Source organism: Drosophila tropicalis, unplaced genomic scaffold, assembly GCF_018151085.1.
Source record: "Drosophila tropicalis isolate 14030-0801.00 unplaced genomic scaffold, ASM1815108v1 contig_805, whole genome shotgun sequence".
Taxonomy (NCBI): Eukaryota; Metazoa; Arthropoda; class Insecta; order Diptera; family Drosophilidae; genus Drosophila; species Drosophila tropicalis.
Window position 1 is genome coordinate 3,167,291 of NW_027173295.1, and position 22,550 is coordinate 3,189,840.

A 22,550-nucleotide genomic window follows, 5' to 3' on the forward strand; every position below is an offset into this window, starting at 1 on the left:
TCTCCTCTTACTGCTGCTTCTTCTATTTTGCTGTCAAGCGTCCTTGAAGCGTGTCATGGAATAAACTAGGCATTGCCACATATACAAAGGGACAGAGAAGCATACAAAGAGCCAGAGAGAGGGGGCAGGGGACATTCGGTTTAGGGAGGGGTTAAGCAGAAAAAAAAAAACAAAAAAGTGGAGAAAAGTTTACTCTTCTTCTATCACGCCAGCAATTATACAAATGGCACCCCCGCCGAGGCGCCCCGCCCCTCTCCTCCCGCCGACCGACCGGCCTTAACTCACTTTCCATGTTGAGCGTGACCAAAATTTTTAAATTGAAATAAATTTGCTTGTTTTTTTTTTTGTGTCTTCTTCTTTCTTCTTTGTGTGTTTTGTCCTTGTTGTCCTCATATCTATATAGTATCGTTATCGTGTTTGCTTAACGTATTTTTCTTGCTTCGGTTTTTTTTTTTGGTTTTCTAATTTTTTTTTTGTTGAATTATAAACAAATTTTAGTTGCTCGAGGACAATTTTGTCGTTTTTTTTCGTGCTTAGCCTAATGTCAGAGGTCAGGGACAGTTGCAAGGACATTTGCTGCTTTTCCGTATACAAATATACGTATATTGACTGGTCAGGCAAGGGGAAAGGCAAAAGTATTTATTTAATCAGTTGCAAGTGAATCAATTATTATAAACATAATAACTCACTCGTGTATTAATTTCCATTGGTCGGGTGAAGAATAGAAGAAAATGCGTGAGAAAAAGGACATTTTGCAGAGAGAAAGAGATGGAGAAAGGGAAACCCAGACAGAAAGCAATTTAAATTTTATTACACACCATTTAGCCAAAGTGCCACCACTATGTGTGTGTGTGTGTGTGTGTGTATATGAAGTGTATGTGAGTGTGTGTGAGTGTTGAAATTATTTATGTAGACCGTGTGGGCCACAATGTGTTTTTATACCCTTTAAGGGTGTAGGTTAAAGCAGATATACTAGGCAAAAGGTATAACAGAAAAAGGTCACTAGGTCTTTTCATATCGAATAGATTCACTTTGACTGCTCCCTCAATTAGACTTGACACTTTTCTTGCTCTTTTCCAACACTTCCAAGATCAGCACTTCCAGGGCATCAAATAATCAGTCAAGTCAATCCAATCACAAAGTATCTTAAGTGACGCTTAGGAAAAACCATTTACTATCATATTTTATATGAATTCATTGAAGAGTCTATCTTAGGAAAGGATGTCTTTAGGTGAAATCTGATTCCTAAAGCATGCTTTAAGGAGTTCGCGAATTTGGCTTTTCAAAAATAAGTAAAGAAATTTAGAAATGTTTTGTAGAACATTGTTTGTAGACAATTTCAAGGACAAAATGTTATAATTCATCGTTTTCTGGACTATAACATACTTTAAGGGGCATAGTTACCTCCCCCAATTTCACAGCCCTAGATCCGCCTACGAATTGAGAATCAAATTAAACATATTTCCAACATTTCTCCAAATAAAATGTCCTCGAAATTTTCTTAACAATCTTATCATGTAAACTAGAAAGGTCCTTGCAGGGTACATGTGAAATTCGATGCTATATTTTGCGACCCTTGAGCTATGTGTGTATGAGCTGCTGGTTGTTGGTCGTCACTCAGAGCGTTTCCTTTTGGCCTGTGGCACTAAACTTTCATGTGTAAATTATTGTTGCATACAACTAGCCAAAAAGCCGTTTACCTCTCATAAAGTTTCATTTTCCTTTCTTTTTTTTTTTTTTTTTTTTTTGTTTTGAGTTGTTGGTTTTCACTTGTTTCCACTTGTGTTTTGTTTACTCGAGTGTTTGATTGTTTTTAGCTGCTTTGTAGCTCTTTTTGTTTCTGTTTTTTTGTGCTGTTTGTTGCTCTTTTGCGGTTAGTATGTTGAACTCGTGAACTAACTAACCAGCAAGAGTACCTCACCTGGTATCATCATCATCATCATCCTAGACCTAACGACTTCAATTCGAATGGTTAAAAAGTGCAATGAACTTTGCGCTCTGAGAAATTTGCTGGTCAGTTTTAAGGAGAACTTAGTTAGATGAATTCTTTGGCACTCTTACCCTAATTTATCAAGTGTTGGTCATTTGCTTTGAGGTAAGATTAGGTCTTTAAGACTACCCTTACTCCGGAGCTCCGGTTTGGAAAATTTATGAAATGGACGCAAATGATTGATGAAAATATTCATAGCTTAACCCCTTACCATTTGTAACCCTCATTAATTCAACTTATTTTCACCCCAAACTCACCAAAGTTATAAGTATTGTGGTTAACCCTTACTCCCTTTCCCTTTCTCACTTCCCATCATCCTTCTCTTGGGGTAATTAAATATTTAATACGATTTTCTTTGTCTTGCAACTTTTTTCGAGACTTCATTTTACATTGATTCGATTGACCTTTTTGGTCATTTGCTAACTTACACTTACCCTTTGACCTTTTTTCATACATATTAAACATAAAGGTGTAAATGTGCATCTAATTTTAAATTGCTTAAATTCGACGCTCATGTTACGTCATGGAACGCCCCTCTGCTGGTTGTAGAGGTGAATGCATTGCGTGTGAAGTGAAGTTTTTATCTTGACATGCAGTGGCGTTTAATCAACTTGACTGCTAATGACCGACCCGGAGAAGAGCTTAGATGAGTGATGACATCGTCTCCCATGGCGGTAACTTGTGTGGGATAATAGCCATGAGACTTCCTCTTGCAATTCATTTATACTATACACAGTTTTGTTCTCTCTTTTTTGTTTAATTACTAGTTAGTCTCTATGTCGGAGAGTTTATCAAAAGTTTTTCAATTTGATTAGCGAATATCAATATTTCTAGACTTGACTTGACTTGACTATGTTGACTTATTGATTATTTCAGAACTTATACTATCTGGACATTAACATTAGCTTTCAGTTAACTTTTATTTTAAATTGATGCTGATCTCTGATTATAATGATTAATCCAAGGTGTGCTTTGGAAAAGACTTTGATTTAGTAATCAAGACAAACTAGTTTGAACAATTTTCCTCTCTTCTGTAGAACGAGCACTTGATTTCGAAAAGGAGACACTCTGTTTCTACGAAAATCCCTAATCAGAAACAATATCGACAGCTAAAACGTAAAGAGTTGAGTTTGACCTATCCGAAACCTCTTTTAAGGCCTTCATTTGGTTTTGATGGCTTAGCTAGTTCTGTATCTAAGTCCTTTATAGCTAAAAGTAAGATAGTGGAAAACATTGTTCGATACTCTTAAATCGTAAGTTAAAGCAAAATAATCGATTATTGCGTTTCATATGAATAATTGTCACAACGTTTACACGATGCAATTTATTTAAGTTGAGATATAAATTCTTGACTTGATTATTTAAACGATTCATTTGATAATTTGATTTATTGAACTTCTTAGCAATTTCCCCTAAAATTAAGCACAAAGATTTGCTATAATTTGATAGAATTAATAGAAGAACTTTCAAAAACAATAAAATCGAAAATTATGTAGGACATTAATTCAAGTGGCATGAAGTCTGTGATTTTATTCTTCAACTAACTAAATGCCAAATGACATGTAATAAATGTGGGCATATAAAAAAAAAAGAAAATGAAAAACTTATGGCAAAAGCAAATTTGCCGATTCTTTATGTTCAAGTTTACTTTATGCATTTTAAAGTTTCAACCAAAGATCAAACTTTTTTTTCTCTCTCTCTCTCTCTGTCTCTCTTTGACACGCACAGGCACACACACACACAGACACAGAAAATGGAAGCCAATGGAAAGGAATATTTTTCCACTCAATTGAGCGCCAATTCAACTGGCAGACCATCTCGACTGACTTTTAGCTTCATCTTTCTTCCCTTACACCTCACATCTTTTTACTTTGGACTGGCTTCGTCCATGAACAAGCCCCCCTTTTACTCACACACACACACACACAGACACATTTATATGCTTCGCTCTTTTTTCGCTTTTGCAGCAGCTGCTTTATGCAAAAGCAATTAACTTAACTTTTTCACTGCCTTTTCAGTTTCATTTTTCTTTACGTTGTTTTTTTTTTTTTTGTATTTTTTTGAATAAACTTAATAGAAAGGTAAATTTTCGTTGTTGTGAAAACCGAGATGCATGGTTCAAGGGGTCTCAAGAGGAGAGAGAGAGAGAGAGAGCGTGGGAAAGAAGGGGGCGGGCTTACACCTTTCAATAGTTTCCTCCTTGTGTGTTTGTTTCAGTCTTTTGTGGTAGAAAAACATTTTTAGCACATTTTATGGTCGAAACGTGACACGCTTTTCCTTTTCCTAAGCGAATGGCGCAACTGTCACGACAATTTTTGGTCTTACACTAAAGGCAAAATTCTATAATGTAGATTTTTTGCCATCAAATTCCAACATACTTATCCTGTTCAACTTTTCGTTTCTAGAATTTAATAGAATAAGAAATCTGTTTGAAAATGCATCCACAAGTTTTATTCAAATTTAGATAGGGTATCGCATAACAACACATAAAATGTTAAATTTTGTTAATTTCGAAGAGAAATCCCATTCAGGTAGTGTCTTTACCCAATCAAATGAACTTTAGGTCTTCAATGCCTTGATTTTCAACCTTTCATTGAGTGTCTTTTCTATTTGTCTCTCCAAAGTTCGTCTTTGGAGTTGCGGAAAGCATAAAGTTGTCACCTTTTTGGGTGATAAGTTAATTAGTAAGTTTTTAGCTAGTCATTAATGAAGTCTGTGCCGACTAAACAAGACCAAGTCGTTAGTCTAGAGTCTTCTTTTTGCGCTTCAACTTATTCAAACAGGTCCTAACAAAGCAAGCATCTAAAAATGTTTTGCAAAATTCCTTCAAAAAATATCAACACGAAAAGTTGATCAACGGAAATGCTACTAAAAAGTTTTCCCCTCAAGTTGTTAAGTTGAAACATTTTGGTTATAGGCCAGACTATGTATATACTACTTTGATGTTCTATTTATAAATGGATAACAAGATTTACTTGTTTCGCAAACTTTTATATAAATTAATTGTATTACACAAAAATTGTTGTCATTTTATCTCTGTGGCAACATTGTATAGCATACTTTTTTGGGCATTCTTGAAAGATGTGAAATTGGTTTTTGGTTAATATTTATTATGGAAGGGAGATTTTAAAGTTTCAAACTGTTTTATTATTTTTTTTTTTCGTAGAGTATCAAAGGCAGTGTATTAAGTTCTTAATTCTGCAAATGTCCCCTTTCCCCACCCGCCGTCCATTCAGGTGCTTGCGAAAAGTTGTTAGTGTAAAGTGTTGTTGTTATTATTGTCTACGCGGCAAAACTTCCGCCAGCTGTTGTTGCTATTGCTATTGCTGATGGTGCGGTGGCTGTGGCAACCGGAAATGCCAAACACTTTCCGGTCACGCAGTTGAGTTTTTGTATATACCTCTGGCCCTTCTGTCCACTCGTTTGCGCCATTACTACCATCATCATCATCATCATCATCATGATTATCATCTTCATCATCATTATGATGTTGGTTGTCGTCTCACAAAAGTCTCGAGTAGTCACTTAAACTTAAGTGTTGTTGTGCGCCAACCATTTTGTGGCCACAACAATAGCAACTACAACAGGAACAGTAGCAAGACCACCAGCAGCAGCAGCAGCGGAACCCAACAATTGTGGGGGCAACTCAATTTCTATGCGTGGCAGACGAGCCACTTTCTGTGGCTGCCAAAAAAGACGATGGCTACGACGAAAAAGCAAGTAAAAACTTATGTTCAAAGACAGCCACGTACTTTCCGTGATGGGGAAAAGAAAAGTTCAACTTATGTATGTATGTTTAGTGGGTAGCTTTTCACTTTTAAATTAGTTTATAATTGAAAAGAAAAGTGAAACCAAACAACAAAATGCATAGCCACGCGATACAGATGAACCAGATAAAGTCAATGGCCGGAAAAAAGAAATAACGAAATAATACAAGTGTAATATCGCATAACGATGTCTGTGTCCACATTGATTTATGTACTCGAATATCGCTGTTGTCGTTATCGATTAAATGTATATTATCGAAGTGATGTGTATAATGAGCATATTATATTTAATGCTCAGTCTATTAGTTAAATAACCTTCAACCGTGTTTCTGTTTCTCGTTCTCTCTTGCCGTACCTGACCCTTTCCAGGTCTTTAAGTTCTTTCGATATGCTTGTGCTAATAAGCTAAATGTCAATGTGTTAAACTTGCCACGGCGATTAAGAGGTGGAAGGAGACTAAAATATGAGCTTCAACCAGACGTAAACCAACCTACATACATAGTCTCGTGTGGAAATTCAATAAAAATAATGGCAATAACAACAACACAAAATGGAAAACAGCAAAACCAAACACAAAGGAATACGGTGTTTCTCAGGTCGTCCTCAGAGTCAACAGTTGGCGAGGGTTGTTACCAGAGTAATCAATTTCCTAAGCAATTTATTGGCACTTAAGTTAAAATGTGAATGAGCAACGATAAAAGAGAGCTTAAACCAAAGCTAAATCCATTAAACTTACTAGCTTATTATGACAAGCTTTATCCTTATCAATGTTATCTCTAAAATTTAATATCAGTAGAATCACAATGTAGACAAAGATTAGTTCGAATTCCATTCGGCAATTGTTCTAGTTCAACTTCTTAGTCCCACACTTCTTTGATGATGCATTTGCCTGAACTTCAAATGACTCATAAATGACTAATCGCTTGAATTCAGACAACTTTGTAACTTTTGTGGCCACCGCATGCAGTCATAAAGTGAATTTTTAACAGGGCAATTTTTACTTGAACTTGGCCATTTCAGTCGATAGAATTAAATTAAATTTTATTCTATGGTAATCTAACATAAATATGGCAAGTTATCTCTTTCTCAATCATCAAAGTAAGCGCAATAAAACAACGTTTTCTTTAAATATTTGATATGAAAAACCCAAAAAAAAAAGGCAAAGAAAGAAAGAAAAAGTCCAACTGGCTGTGAAATCTTTTGGACAAACAATTTGCTTATGCCGCCCCTCTAAAAAAGTCAATGTGAAATATCCATAGACCTTTTACCTTTTCTTATGCTTTTGTCGTTATCGTTTTTCGGTATTCCTTTTACCTTTTTTCTTTTTTCTTCTTTTTTGTTAGCTGCCTTCAACAAGAATTGTGCCTCGTCATGTCTATGGGAGCAAGAGCATAATGGGCTAAAATTTGATTTAAGTTTATGCCATTTTGACACGCTAATGCTGAATGGCAGGCGGAGAGTCAGCTCCATTTAACCGTCACCCGCAGCCATTGCCATTGCCATTGACACTCCTCGATTCTATTGCCAAAGTGCAAGCAGGTCATATAGAGAAGGCATAGAAATCCATTTGCCATATTGAGCAACTTCTTGCACTTGACTGCACTTTGCCATTCAATTCAATTAAGTTGGCTTGCCGACAGATAGACAAAAAAGGAAGGAACATAAAGAGAGAGAGAGAGAGAGAGAGTGAAGCAAAAAGTTTTGTTAAAAAGTAGAAACTATCTTGCTTTTTAATTGTTTTCATTTGTAGTCATCAAGTTTATTTGACTTTTCACGTAAGAAAAATCATTAATAGGACGAGTCACCCTCTCTCTCTCTCCCTCCATTCTTTGCTTTGTTTTGTGTTCTTGTTTCTGTGCTTGCTTTTTCTAGGTGCTAAATTCTTCACCTTAACTTAATTGAAAAGTGTATGGATGTGTGTGTGTGTGTGTGATTTTGCTTGTGAGTTTTTTTTTTTTTTCTTGTTTCAATTTCTGGGCCTTGTTGAAACAAATTGCATCTCCTCATCCTTTTACTACTTTCCAGCAGATGACTGTTTGACCTTGTTCTATATGTATGTACGTGTGCGCTTGTGTGTGTGTGCGTGTGTGTGTGTGTGTTTGTGTATGAAAACCATTTGCCATTCCAGCTTTTTGTGAGGAAATTTAATTTGCGCATACTTGAAATGCCTGCCCATGCATGCCAAAGCCCGAATGGTGGACGTCATTTGGCTGGTCGACAGACGACATGCTCGTTGCACTCTGTTGTATTTTGCAATGTCTACGTGGCAATCTCGACATGCTGCATGCTCCATGTTCCATGTACCATGTTCCATGCTCCATGCTTTAGCATTCACCCCGGTGCAAACATATGGTTGCAAGTAGACGCCATCGGTTTTTATTTTAACCAATAAAATGTAGTACTACTCCCCAGCACTGTAATGCACTTTAATGATTGTGCGGCCAAACGGAGCGTATGAGTAATATGGCATATGTGTGCCACAGAGCGTGTGTTCGCTTTGACTGGGAATTAACTATATTGAATCTATGTATGTTTTGGAAAGTGCCTGCATTTAGTCACCAGAACCAACACATTTCAACAAATCGAAATCAATACTTGCTAGGTATGAAATAGAGTGTTGAAAGATCTCAATTAGTAAGGACTTTTTAGTCTATGTTGTTATGCCTTTACTAAGCCTCTTGCCAGTTGGAATTAGTATTGATCATCACATGGATAGACAAGTTATGACTACAATTCTACCTGGTGTTGGTCTCCACTGGCAATTTTCTATTTGCCGAGTAAAAATCAATGTACTGCACTCGCAAGACTTCCTGCCTTCAGGACGCCCTGCAACCTTTTAGTGACCAACCACCTTTGGATTTGGAATTGGTTTTGGTTTTCCTTTTTTGGTCACGCTGTGTTTGGCCCGTCGTCATTTTTTTTTGTATTTTTTTGTACATACTAACAAATTTCGCTTTTGCTTATAATTTATGCAACTTGCAGTTTGTGGCAAGAAAAGCAAAAGGAAGCTAACAAAAACCACGAAAACGAAAAACGGGAAAAAAGGTCGCCGTCTCGTGGCGTTTACGCCATGCAATTGTCAGCATTTGGCTTCATTTGGCACCGCAAACTGGTTGTAATTTAAGGGTAAGTGAACGGACACAACGAAGAGGTAGCAAAGGCCAGAGGGAGATGGAGGTGCAGGCGGGGAAAGGACACCGCGTTGATGCTAACGTCCTTTTGTGGCCTTAATTTGCCTTAAACAGGCAATTAATATGCGCAGCAACGTTGTAAACAATGCCAACTGGGAAATTCTCTGTGGTTCTCACTCTCTGTCTCTCTTTTCATTTCTTTGTGGATAAACAAAAATATATTTTTTTTTTTTGCTTCTGCCCCCTTAGTTTGTATGGATTCCAGTTGAGTTGGCTTAGTTCTTTTCATTTTTTAATTAAATTTAACTAATTCTCTCTCGAAAATTAATAAACCGGTAATTCACTGAAACAAAAGGGAAATTAAATAACCAAATTAGTTAAAGTATTCACACGTCCAGCTGCATAGATGCGAGTTCTATCCTTAATGAGGAACACAAAGGGTCGATTCACCTCAAAGACAACGTCATCTTCTTCAGCAGGATCTTCAATTTCAACTGAGAATTATAAACAGGATTAGCCTTCCATTTGGATTTCATTTTGCTTGTATAATTCTTACTCAATTGCTTGTCAGCATTGACTTCGATAACTGTTTTCGTCTTGAACTTCTCCACAGTGATTGGTTCCTGGCTACCGAAAGTTTCAGGATATTTGAAACCTTCAAAAAGTTGCTTCAGTCCCATATTTTTTAATACAACGCCCAATTCGGTGCCAAGGATTATTCTAAACATCGGCAGGAACAAACTCAGCTTTTGCTCCGGTTTTAATTTCATATTGAAGTAGTTGCCAATATTTTGAAAGATTTTCCTCGGATATCCTCGCCTTTTGGGCACAATTACCAGCATTCCCACCGATGTCCGTTGCAAGGGTATGAATATGCCACGCGCGTCCTTTTCATCGAATGTGGCGAAATTGGCCGTGGTATACATTGTATTGACATATTCCACATACGGCTTACCAAGGGCCTGTCTCATCCTGAAGGGTTTCTTCCAGCGTGAGAAGAATGGATACTTCCAATTGGGCTTACAAGATACACCGCTTATCGATACCAAATCGGTTGTACTCGACACCTCATTTTCACGCATTATCGTACTATAATTTCTATGCATCGCTTGCGCCAGCCACATACTCATTTCCAGAATTGCTTCTTCTTTATTAGCAAAGTCGATATGCTCTAGACTTGCATTTATTTTCTTGATCAACTGTTCATATTTAGTTGCGATTCTTAGTTTATTTGACACATACAAACGTGTGGAGTCTAGGAATTCAGCCGACATGGCCCTGGCATAAAAATCTCGAAAATTCTTTACAATTGTCGCCCGATTGTTATCTTTGAGATAAAGAACTTTTTGTAATTCCACATCGACATTCTCTTGATTTGCCAGATACAATTGAACAAGCGCATGATTAACCGCCAGAGGAGAGATCACAAAGTTACCTTTTCGATAAATATTGAATTTTTTAATTAGATCTATAGCAAATCTATCGCTTAATATGGGATAGACAATTAGCAAACAAATTGCAATACTTCTATAAACTTTCAACATTATAAATCGACTAACTTATTTCGGTTCTTTGTCTTCTTAAACAGCTTGCTAATTAATCATCCCTAGAACTAATTGCTTGACGAATTCTATTCGACACAGCCACTTCGCCCTTAATTTTGTCTCTTTAGAAGTGTGTTTTAGTTGTAGCTACTAAGTTACTAATATTATGGCCTTGATTCCTGTAGTCCCAACGAATTTTGTTAGAACTCTTAAAACAACTTGACGTTTTCATTATAAATAATGTTCTTATATTATAATTGACGATCAAAATCCGAAGTGTGAAAGTTTCTAATGATCATAACAATTTCTAAGAGTCTACAGTACTTAATTTGATCGATTTAGAATCTGAATAGTATTTCTTATAAGATATATACTCAATAAACATATGTATTTATTAAACAATCAAAAATAAGATTATTCCCAATGTAGTAATGTTAATTTACATTAATTTATTTAGGTATTGTTTCAAGTTGAAACTTTCAACACGATATACGACGATATTCCACATTTCATTCATCATCTAAATTGCAAATGAAAGAAGAAGACTTCCAGTTGCCAAGCAGCACATTGAAATACTATTGAATATTTTATTTACTTTGGTGAGTTCCAAATTTCCAAAGGGTAACAATATGCCATGCGACTATTTCGCATTGAAGGTGACGAATTTGTTTGGCTTTCATATATTTTATGGTGGGTATATTTCGATTTTAGTGCGTGACGAATGATTTTTTTTTCCACATTGATTCAAAGTGATTTATCCATTGAGAGGTTTGGGAGAATGACTCCCCTTCTTTGAAGTAGCTGAATGTCAGGCGATAGATAATAAATGTTCGTTGTGGTTCAAGGTTTAAACACTTTAGGCAGCTTTCGATATCTGAGTCAGTCATTTGTTTTTGTTCTTGTGAGATTCTTTATCTCATTATTTGTGAATTGAAATGGTTAATGAGAAGAAACAAAACTTCAGTAAGAACTTGCCACTAGGTGTAATCGAGCATGGGCAGGACAAAGCTAGTCTTAGCCAAATTAAAAGCCTGTTGTTGGTTGTCGATCAACTGTACCCTCATGTTGGTCAGAAGCTGTTTTTTGCCCTTTTACGCTAAAAGACTATTTAAGTCAAACATCAACATAAAGCCATAAACGATAGAAATTCAAATATTCCAAATGAAATACAGACGGATTTCTGTTTATTTGTGTGTGTTTACAATTTGTTTGCTTGTAATTTGCCATAGACTAAACGAATTGGTATAGAAGCTTCAATTGGTTACAGTTTATGCATGTTTATAACGAATCATCGCCATAGGTTATGTCTTCCGTGTCATCGTTTTCAGTTGTTCTTGATGAACCAAAGCTTTCCTCACCCGTAATGCATCCGGCAGCATAAATTGTATGCTCATCTTTGATAAGAAATACAAATGGTCGTTCGAGTTTAAAAGTAACACTATCCTGCTCATCTGGATCCTCGATTTGAACTGGAAATAGATTGACGTTAATGATCAGTGAAATGAAGTCTAGAATTAGACATACTTAGTGGTCGTTTCGGCTTGATGTCTATTATGCTCAAAGTTTTAAACTCATTCACTCTCACCATGTGTTCACTTTTCAAAGCTCTCCCATAATACCTGCCGTTAAACAGGTGATGGATGCCAAGTCGTCGAAGGATATGCTTCATTCCAGTGGCAAATCTTATTCGAAACTTGGGTAAAAACAGATTCATTTGTCTGGGTGGCTCCAATGTACTGTTTAAGTACTTTTCCAGATTTTGCAAGACATATGTCGTCGACCTACCGGTTCGCGGTAAGATAACGAGCATACCAATTTCTGTATTTTTCAATGGTAAGAAAATACCTTGAGCAGTTTGGTCAAATAACATTTGAAATTTGCCAGAAGCAAACATTGTTGGGACATAGACAATAGACGCTGGTCCATTTGTGGGTACCGCCGTAAAGGGATTCTTCCATTCCGATGTAAATTCATTCTTCCAAATGCCATTAAAGTGCATACCACTTACGGACAAGAGGCTCGTCCACCCGTTCGAAAGATCACTTAACTGAACCAGATTCCGTAGTTTTCGTGATAGTTGTTGGCCAATTCGATTCTCAATTTCTAAGGCAGTTTCATTGCTATTCTTGAAATTAACTTTACTCACATTCACCCCCATATCTCTGGCTATCCGCTTGAATTTTTCGAAACTCTTATACTCATTGAAACATACAATTCATTAGCTAGTCTAAAATTGGCTCCGATGGCTTTCTCATGTTGAAGCTTGTACCTTTTGATAACTTTTGTGAACTTTTCATTGCCTAGGTACAGCGCTTTGCCCAACTCCTTGTCCCCAGCTCCACCAAAGTAGAGATGACTTAGAGCATGAGCTACTAACGGTGGCGAGATGGCGAAATTCCTTTTACTCAACTCATTTACTTGGGCTATCAAATCGATGGCAAACTTATCGGATGATACTATCGATATGACAATAATAAAAAATTGCAAAAAGCACAACGTTCTTAACATTCTATAAGAATTTTACTATTGATGCTGAAACTGAAAAATAAAATCATTTAAAGTCAAAATCCACGCCATTAAAGTGGAACTTAAATAATTCGCTTCGGAACCAATTGAAGTATATTTAAAGTTTATATTTTATCCTTTTGTTTTTTTTCTGATGATTATTTTCATTTTTCAAGACCCGGTAAAGAAGTTCATTAAAATAGAAAGCAAACCAAATTCAAATTATTACTCATACGCCATGATGGCTTTTACTTATTACGGTCGTCTAAGCAGTTCTTATTAACATTGTTCTTTGTTTGTTTATCGGCTTTTATAATAATAATACAAACAAATAAAGTAGAGAATATTTTACTTAATTCATTAAGATAAAGACAAATTGAACAATGTGAGTGAAAATTTATAAGTCGGTCATTCATTTCATTACTTTATTTCCTTCTTTTCATTCCTCAATAGACGGAGTTGAATGATGAGAACTTGCAGGATTATTTGATGCATGGCAACTTGTTAATAAGTAATTGAATGAAGGTCAGTGTGAAAATGTTGAATAGCTACTTACATATACTTATCGTTCAACATCCTTTTATAATCACATTATACTCATTAGAGAAATTTAATGTTTGTAATATTCCTTAATTGGCTTGGCACAAGTTTCAATGATGCAATAGATAGCATACACAATTTCATGCACCTCACTTGGGAGTCACCCCTCTGTTAGCCTCGTTCGGTTTACCTGCAATTGCACTACATATTTATCCGCTTATATCTCAGTGCACTGTGGCAGGCTTGAGCTAAGCCGCTCGCATAAAACGTTTTGTTTCTAGAGCTCATTGCATTTTAATGGGGTTTTTAAAGCGTTGAAAGAGCTGAGCAAAAGTAAAGCTAAGCAGCAGTCAGACATCCTGCAAGGCAGCTAACAACCAATATGGCAGATAGTAGATGCTCCAGTGGCATAGTTCGCCCACCAACCACACACACACACACACACACACACACACACGCACAACGTCATAGACAGAGCCGTTAGGCTAAGCGCTTGCCACTTTATTCCGCCATCGTCTGTTTATCTTTGTCGCTGCCGTTTGCCATGTCCTTCTTCTCCTTCTACTTTTTAGTTCTAGGTAGCTCCTGCTCCGATTGCGTTACCAGGAGCTACTTCTATGCTGCTGCTTCGTTGGCTGCTTGGTTGACTGGCTGGCTGGCTGGCTGGTTGGCTGGCATGTCAGTGAGCACTTACACTAATTTCCAGTTATTTGCATGCAAAATTACCCAGCACAAACACCAACAAAACCGACACCGCGAGTGGCATTTCAGTTTAGCAGAGTGTTACGAACACTGAGAGAAAATTACTTAACAAGATCGAAATCACACAACTTAATGCTATGTATTTATGGCCAAAAAGAAAACTGAACTAAACTGGCCAAAGTCCCTTTTCTAATCTGACAATTTGAGATAAAACTTATGTTTAGGCCTCTAAGCCTCTTGAATTTTTAATCGATTTATCAAACATGACGATAAACAAATGAAAGTTTACTTGAAACTGAAAATTATTTCGCAAATGATATAAAAATTGGTCATTGATATGTGTTTTGAGGCACTCCGAAGATAGACAGTGTGAGAGAGAGAGAGAGAGTTAACGATGGCAAATAAAACTCATTAATCGATTATTCCATCAAACGATTTATCCAAGATGGACGATTTTAAAAGAAGAGATATGAAAAATGAAAAAAAAAAGCTAATAGAAAGGTTTTAAAGAGTAACAAAATGGTATGGACCAGTGTGCATTGGTTCATCTGTCTCGAAAAGGAGACACTCTGCCCTTACAAAGTTCCCTATTCGGAAACAATATCGACAAGCTAAAATGTAAAGAGTTTGTCATGAATTTGAAATGTTTCACTGGACCTTTTACTGCGTTTCTCTCAAATTCAACTTTGTCAGTAGGTGAAACCTTTTTAAGGACTTCATGTGTTTAGTTGTATCTGTATCTATGTCTTTTATAGCTGAAATTAAATGTCGGTCGGTTATTGGAGCCAATAATTGATAAACGATAAAAGAAACTTAAGCCAACTAATTGCTATTAGAGTATCACGAATAACGAAATTACATTAACAAACTAAATTTATTCAATCAAATGGTTCAAATTCAAATGATATTTTTAATGTATTTTGCTCAGTGTGTTTTGGCTGAACAATTATAAAATTTTAAAAGCGAATTATGTTAATTTATGTTAGAGGAAATTTTATTCCCATCCCTTGGAACTAACATTTATCATTTGACCCCGATTTTAAGTTATAGCTCGCTCGGACCAGACTCCTGTGTGTCCCCATTACCTTTCCGCCCAAGCCCAAACTACCAACTATCCAACCAACCAACACCACGGCACTTTACTCAACACAATGCCACCTACCCATGAAATGAGCCCACGTATTTTACGCCTACATACAGAAAACAATGTGTATGTGTATCCCCATCAAACGAAAAGGCCAAACAAATACTGTGTGGGCACAAATTACATACACACACACACACTCGCTTACACACTCCGCCATTCAGTCTCTGACTGGGGCATCAATAATTTATGAAATGAATTTGATAAATTATTTTGTATGACAGTTCGTCGTTCTACTGCAACTAAATAAGTTAATTTGTTATAGCAAAGGCAAACAAGACAAGCAACTAGCCACAGGCAAAGAAACGAAAGAAATTGTTCAGACATGTAAATAGTCTCAATGGGGTCTGATTTGTTTGAGATCTAATGGGGAATAATACATAAATTGCCATTTCAAATGAGTATGAGTGTTCAAATACAACAATTTATCAGGATAATCATGGCTAGTAATTTATTAAATCAATGTGTTTAGAGATCCCAGTCTATTATTAAATGTTTACAGTGGTCTTTCTGTTGATACAGTCGACATCTGATATATTGTGACTATAAAGTAGCTCAGATTCGAACGACAGACTCAATTTAGTATTACATAACGAAAATCAGTAGAGTTTATCTCTTAAATTGCTAAATACTTTAATTACTTTTTCATTATCTAAGTATATAAAACAGATTGATCCTAAGTCAAGAAATCATCTTTGATTAGTTTAGAAATTTAAATTAGACAGTTTTAAGTTACAATCATTTGATTGATATTGTTGGCAAAATGTTAAATTTTTTTTTGTCAATTTGTTTAACTATTTGTTTACTTAAACTACATATGTATATAGAGTCATCCATCCATTGTGGCACACTCACTCTTTGGCCGGATATCAATTGCAATTCAAACAACTCAATTTGTTCCGACCGAAGAGCAATGGAAACTATCAACTTGTTTCTAAACAACAACAACAACAACATCTATAGCAGTAAAAGTAAAAGAAAAAAATAAACACAGGAAAGGAAAATACAAGGGGAAAACAAAAGCAATCAGTGCGTTTTCCTGTCGAGCACAATTTAATTAAAAATTTATGAGCGTGTCGTTGTCTTGGCAAACAGGCAGCCAAACAAAGCAACAAACTGTTGCTGCAGCACCCACACACCCTGCAGGAAGTTAGATAGGCTGGAGTGAAGCACTCAAGCGCCCCCTGGCGATGACAACAATGCCTCACACAGCACACACACACACACACACACACACACATATGCACACATGTAAACCGGAAATGGCCTGCTGCCATTGTTCCCTGCTGTTGACTGCTTGCCGTTTGCCTCATTTGTTTTCAAGTTTTCGACGTTTTTTTCTCCTTGTTTTTCTTCCCTGTTTTTTTTTTTTTTTTTTGCCTTGGCTAATTACCAAAGGCTCAGCCCTGAAAGAGCTCCAAGCGCCCATTGAGCTTAATTAGCAAAGCAAAGTTTTTGCCTTTTTTTTTTTTTGGAATTTTTCTCTTTTTTTCTCTTAATTCCTTTTTTGGGTTTTGTTGCTTGTTTTGTTTCAAGAGCAAGTTTTGTTAGCGACATAATTGAAATGTTTATTTGTTTGTTACAAAGTTTTTGTGTGTTTGTCTGCTCTCTCTCTCTCTCTCTCTCTCCCAATTCTATGTCTCTCATTCATTTCAATTAATTTGCCATTTTGTTTAACCACAAATGTGTTTTGCTATGCAAATTTAGTCCCATTCTGCCTGTCTCTGATGTTGGGTATTTTATATGCTAATTATAAAGCCATAGAATTACCTTTAGCCGCTTTTAATCTACGCAATTGTTCTTCAAGTGTCTTTTATTTATGATCCTGGGGTTCCTCCATTCCATTGAAACCATGTTGTTAGTCTATTTATATGCTCCCTCTCTCTCTCTCTCTCTCTTGCCTTGTGAGTTAAATTACCATGCCAAATCCAAACAGAATTATGGGGTTTGGTGAATTAAATAAATTGCTATTTAAGTGAAGAGGACTTGAAATGTTTTGAATACCATTCTATAGTCAATTTCAGATGTATCAGGAAGAATATAAATAGTTAAGCAGGAGTCTTGATGAAACAAAAGACACAAATTATAAAGCTAGGAAATATTTAGTAGAATTCGAAACTTGATTTAAATAAAATCAGCCCTTGGGTTCTGTCGGATCTGTGGTTATGATTTATATTTTTGAATTAAAATTTAACTTTAATTATGATTCAGAAATGTTTGTCCAAGCTAATTCAAAACTTTTATCAAGTTTTTATTTAGCGTCTCTTAAATGAGAAACAAATTATCCCAAACATTGCAAATGTAATGACTCATAGTGAATTCAATCTTATTTAATATGTTTTATGGGCTTATTTACATTTGCCTAAAAAAAATGTATCACTACCTAAAGAAAAGTTTTATAGTTATCAAATGAGTTATACAATTTGTATACCCTTGCAAAAAGGGCATGGAAGGAAGCATTTCCGAACATCTAAAGAGACGAATTCATATTTAGCCATGTCCATCTGTCCGTTTGTCTGTCCGTCTAGATCTACGCTTAGTATTCCAAGACCGTTTCTCGTATACACTGCACAGTGTGTATATCTCGTATTCAGACGGATCGGACCTCTATATAGCTCCCACACAAACTGTAAAGTTACGAACAGTGACTTTTCTCGATAGCTTTGATATTTTCTAAGCGATTGTCGTGAAATTTTATATTTATTGCACCTCTAAACGACTGTGCTAAAGTATGATCAAGATCAGGTGACTATATCACATAGCTCCCATAGGAACGATCGGTGGAAAACAGTGACTTTTGTCAATAACTTTGTTATTTGCTAAGTTAAGATTGTAGGTCCTTCTTTAGCAAACTTTAGACTTTTTTTTTTGGTTGGTTTGACGCGGTCGAAGTTAGCCACGGCCCTCTGGTTTATCACTTTTGTTGTTGGCCAATTAAAAATTCTAGCTTTGATTTTGTTATCACAGTAAATACTTATAGTTCCTCTATCTTTTACCTAATTTGTCATTATTCGTTTGCTTTATAATCTTAGAACCTCGAATGATGAAACTATATTGAGGTTCTAAAACACTATATAGCTATATAGATATAGATCAATCTAAAGCTATAGCCAGGCACAGCCATGGTTGTTAAGGATGTCGGTTGGTTTACATTGGGATTCAGATTCAGCTTTCAAACTATATAGTTTATATATAAGATTAATTGATTAGAGGTTAATAATATTGCTTAAGCTAAGCTGTTTAATAATTTCTGTTAGATTTTGGAATTGGATTAAATATTGAATGTTGAATGATCATTTTGAAGCATCGCGCAAGCATTTAGGATATGCTCTATAGTCATCTAATTGTAAGTGTGTGTGTTCAAGAATTGGCAATTGTGATTGGAATTGCCATTTTTTCTGAGAATTTCTGTTTAAGATAATCATTGACTGTATATCGCTTGATATATATATTTATAGATAGCTGCTATGCAAATTGAATATATTTCATGTCAGTTTTGGTTAGACTTAATATTGTCCACACTTAGTAAATTAGAATCTAATTAAAAGAATAACATGGGTATATTCATTCTATGTAGAAGTATGTCAAGTACATATATCGATGGGCCTAAATTAAGCTTAATTAAGTAGTTTCGTTTGTTAAATGACAATCAGAGGGAAAAGTTTTTAAAATTTATGATAAAATGTGTACACCAAATCGATACAATCTAAAAAGAAAACGAGGAAAATTGAAATTTTTTGTATAAATTTATAGTGGATTTCGCTAAATGGCTTGAAGTTTAAGCAAACCTTTCAAATTTTTTTTGCCCCCCCTAGAAAACGATATACTCGTTTTCTTTTTGCTTTCTTTTCATGTACGAGTTTATGGAAAATTTAGTCATTCAATGGCTGCACTCCATCTGCTCCTTCTACTTTTATTTTGACATCTTCTGCTTGCTCTCTCTCCTTCTCCTCGCTCTTCCTCGTTCGTTTTTCCTGCCTTTCTGCGTTCCATACACACAGCAAGCACAGACATTGAAATTATTTTATGTGTAGCATACTTTTTGGCACTGGAGCCAGAGAGCCAAACAATTGCGGGGTTTACATTTCAATATTCTTGTACTTCCAGCACCCACCCACCCACTCCACCAATTTGGGTTGTGTCTCGTGTTGTTGAGTGTCGTCTGAAAGGCGTCTTAAAAGCTTTGCCAATTGTTGAATATTTTACAATTTTTATTAGCTTTGTGTGTTTACCGATTGTTTGCGCCCACCTCCTTCTTTCCACTTTTCTTTTTTTTTGGTTGGTGTGTGTGTGTGTGTTTTGGTGTGTTGTGTTGGCTTGTGATTATTTCTCATTAACAACAACCTGGCAAAGCTCCTGGCCTCATTTTTATGGCCCACGGACCGTTGATTTTAATGTCTCGTGCCAGTTGCTGTTGTTGTTCTTGTTGTCGTTGTTGCTTTTTCAACATTTGGGTTTCATTTTGTTTTTGTTTTTTTTTTGTAATTTTTTTTTTCACAAATTAGTCACACGAACATTTTTGCTGTTGTGTCACTGCCACAAGTCCTGATGGCAGGACTAGCCAAAAGCTTTGGCGGCAAATTGTTTGCAACATGCAAACCAACCAACCAACCAACCAGCCAGCCAGCCAGGCAAAGCCTTAGCCGCAAATAGGCCGCCAACAGAACCGAAATAAGTAAACCAAACCCGAAACCTCCGAAACCGAAACCAAAACCAGAACCCAGAACCAACCAGAGAAACCAAGCTAACTCAAACAAACATGCAGGCAAACCGACAGTTCTAGTCTAGAGATGTGGGCGTGACACGATCAGCGAAATTACTCTAATTAGTAAACACAATCAACATAGAATTTCAATTCAATTATAAGGAAAGAAAATGTATCAGATTACTTGAAATATTTATCTCAAATTCCAATTGGCATTCACTATGCTGAGTTTATCAATGTTTACTTTTAATTGATTGCTAAAACCCACGACTTTATTAAAGTTTGTTTGTTCGTCTCATCTATTGTCAAATATTTCTGTTTATCCCAAAGTCTTTTAAATACATTCATCCTAAAAGTATATTCTCAATAGTTTTAGTATTCGTTAATACTTTCATTTGTCCAGCTCAATGTTTTTAGGACATTGCGATGGTAAAATATTTCATACTTGTTGCACCTTTTTGAAGTATGTTCTAAGACATGTTTGTATTTTAAAACACTTTGACTACTTTGAGCCCTATTTAGTTTACCTAAAATAATATATTTTCGAGGAAGGTAACCAACCAGCCAGTCATTGTGGCATCTCTAGGCTCCCAAAGTATTTGGCTTAGTTTGGTGGCCACCATTCGCTCTTGGCGTTGAAAGTCAGCAGTCTCCATTGTCATATTATGCAGAGTGACAGGCAACAACAACTGCACACAAAGGAAGACATGCCATACTTTGGCTTGGAGGAGAATTCCTTGCTTCCTTCAGTTCTTCGTTATGCTTCAAGTTTCGTGTATGGCAACATTTTTCTACATGTTTCGCCATCAGCCTTGCTCCCTTTGCTATGGCACTTTCTTTCCCTTTACGAAATGAATATGGATTTGCTTTTAATTACAACTTCATGCCTTGGCTCTGGGATATATTCTTTTTTCGGTTTTCTGTTATTTTTGCCTGCAGCTATTTTTAGGGCCATGAAAATTGAGATGGAAGATGTTTGGGTGGTTCCTTTGGTTGCTTGGTTGGTTGGTTGGTTTTTGGGTAAATGGCTTATAATCAGCTTGTTTTGATATCACATTTCATTTGCTTTTACCACCAATAGGCAATGGCAGCAACAAAATACATTTCGTATCAATAATTTTGCATGTTTATGTCTTAAGCTTTTTTTCCGAGGAATATATATAAATTTTGCATGTCTTTGAAGTTGTTTTTCTTGTTGCCTAGAACCTCTAAAAGTTTCCATTCATATTTATATATATATATTTTTTTTTGGTTTTCTTGAAGAAGACTTTCTAGAACAAAAGAAATGTGCAAACAGCTAATGATAATGAGATTAAGTTTTTACAACTTTACCCAGTCTAAAGATTTAGCTCTTGGCAATTTATTATTCAGTTTCTTATTTAATCTAAGTGAATACTCTTGCCTTTCATGGTTTTAGAGTTAAAGCAAAGCAAGTTGGTATAATTCGACAAAAGAAAGAGAAAACCCGGCAAGCCAAAGTATATAAAGTTAAAACAAAACATAACTATATCATACTAGCATTAACTAGTAGCTCGTGCCAGTCAAGCAAAAGATAAACTAACCTGGCCTAGACACCATATAGCTCATAACTGACCTGCCCCAGGCATCCAGTTCAGGACCAATAAATTTGGTCTTAAAGATCTAGTCGGAAGCTATGAACTGATCCAGATTTATTTACTTATAACTTCCTTAGTTTGCTCTCTTCGAGACGAAAAGTATTTACAAACGAAACGAACAATGAAAGCAACGTTTGTTGAAAATAATGAATATCATATTGCATATTGCATACTTTAAGGGCCCGATTTTCCCCATTTTACAGCCCTAGATCCTAAGAATGTGACAATAATTAACTTTCTCTCAAAAGTTTGGTGGACTTTTTGATAATTTTTACAACGAAAATATCGAAATTATTTGTTCAGTTTATTAAGCAAAGAGGCAGCGGGATTAGCGAAATATTATTTCCACAATGAAAAGTGCCAACAAAATGTACAAAAACTAATTTCCGAATAAACATTTGCACTTCCCTCATACATTAATTGAACAATAATTAAATCTGTTTTCAGGAATTATGCGGATCAAGAGAGGGAGTCCGAACAACTCCCGAAATAATGCCATACTCGTGAATTATCAAGATTAAGTCCACGTCGAAAATTGCTGAAATCCTAAGCCAAAACTGGTAATTACCTAATCCAATAACCCTCGAAAATGTCGTTCATGTCGGTGAGGAAATGTTTTGTCTAGAAGACATCATTAAGTTTTTATGGCTATAGAAGTTACGTCGTCGGACACAGGACCCAAGATATCGGGTCTAGGACACACATTGCAACTTTCATGTCTATAGAAGCCAAGGTGTCAAATACAGTTTTGATTCTTGTTAATAACAAGGAATTTAGCCGAAGTTAGCCCCGAAAGTTATTAACAAACACCTGAAGATCTTTTGAGTTTAAATAAAATCGATTTGGGGCGAATATTGCATGAAGAAAAATATTAAAAATTGGCAGTCGACGAAAAGAAAAGGCACA

At 36.0% G+C, this 22,550-nt stretch overlaps 1 protein-coding gene across 1 annotated transcript; it reads right to left on the bottom strand.

Annotated features, from left to right (window-relative positions):
* Positions 1-9,166: 9,166 nt before the first annotated feature.
* On the bottom strand, positions 9,167-9,970 carry Spn75F (Serpin 75F). The gene is made up of 2 exons (XM_068293984.1): positions 9,445-9,970; positions 9,167-9,382 (listed from the first exon to the last, which is right to left on the bottom strand). The coding sequence occupies exons 1-2, from the start codon at positions 9,968-9,970 to the stop codon at positions 9,249-9,251; spliced, it is 660 nt and encodes a 219-aa protein (XP_068150085.1). The 3' UTR covers positions 9,167-9,248.
* Positions 9,971-22,550: the final 12,580 nt, after the last annotated feature.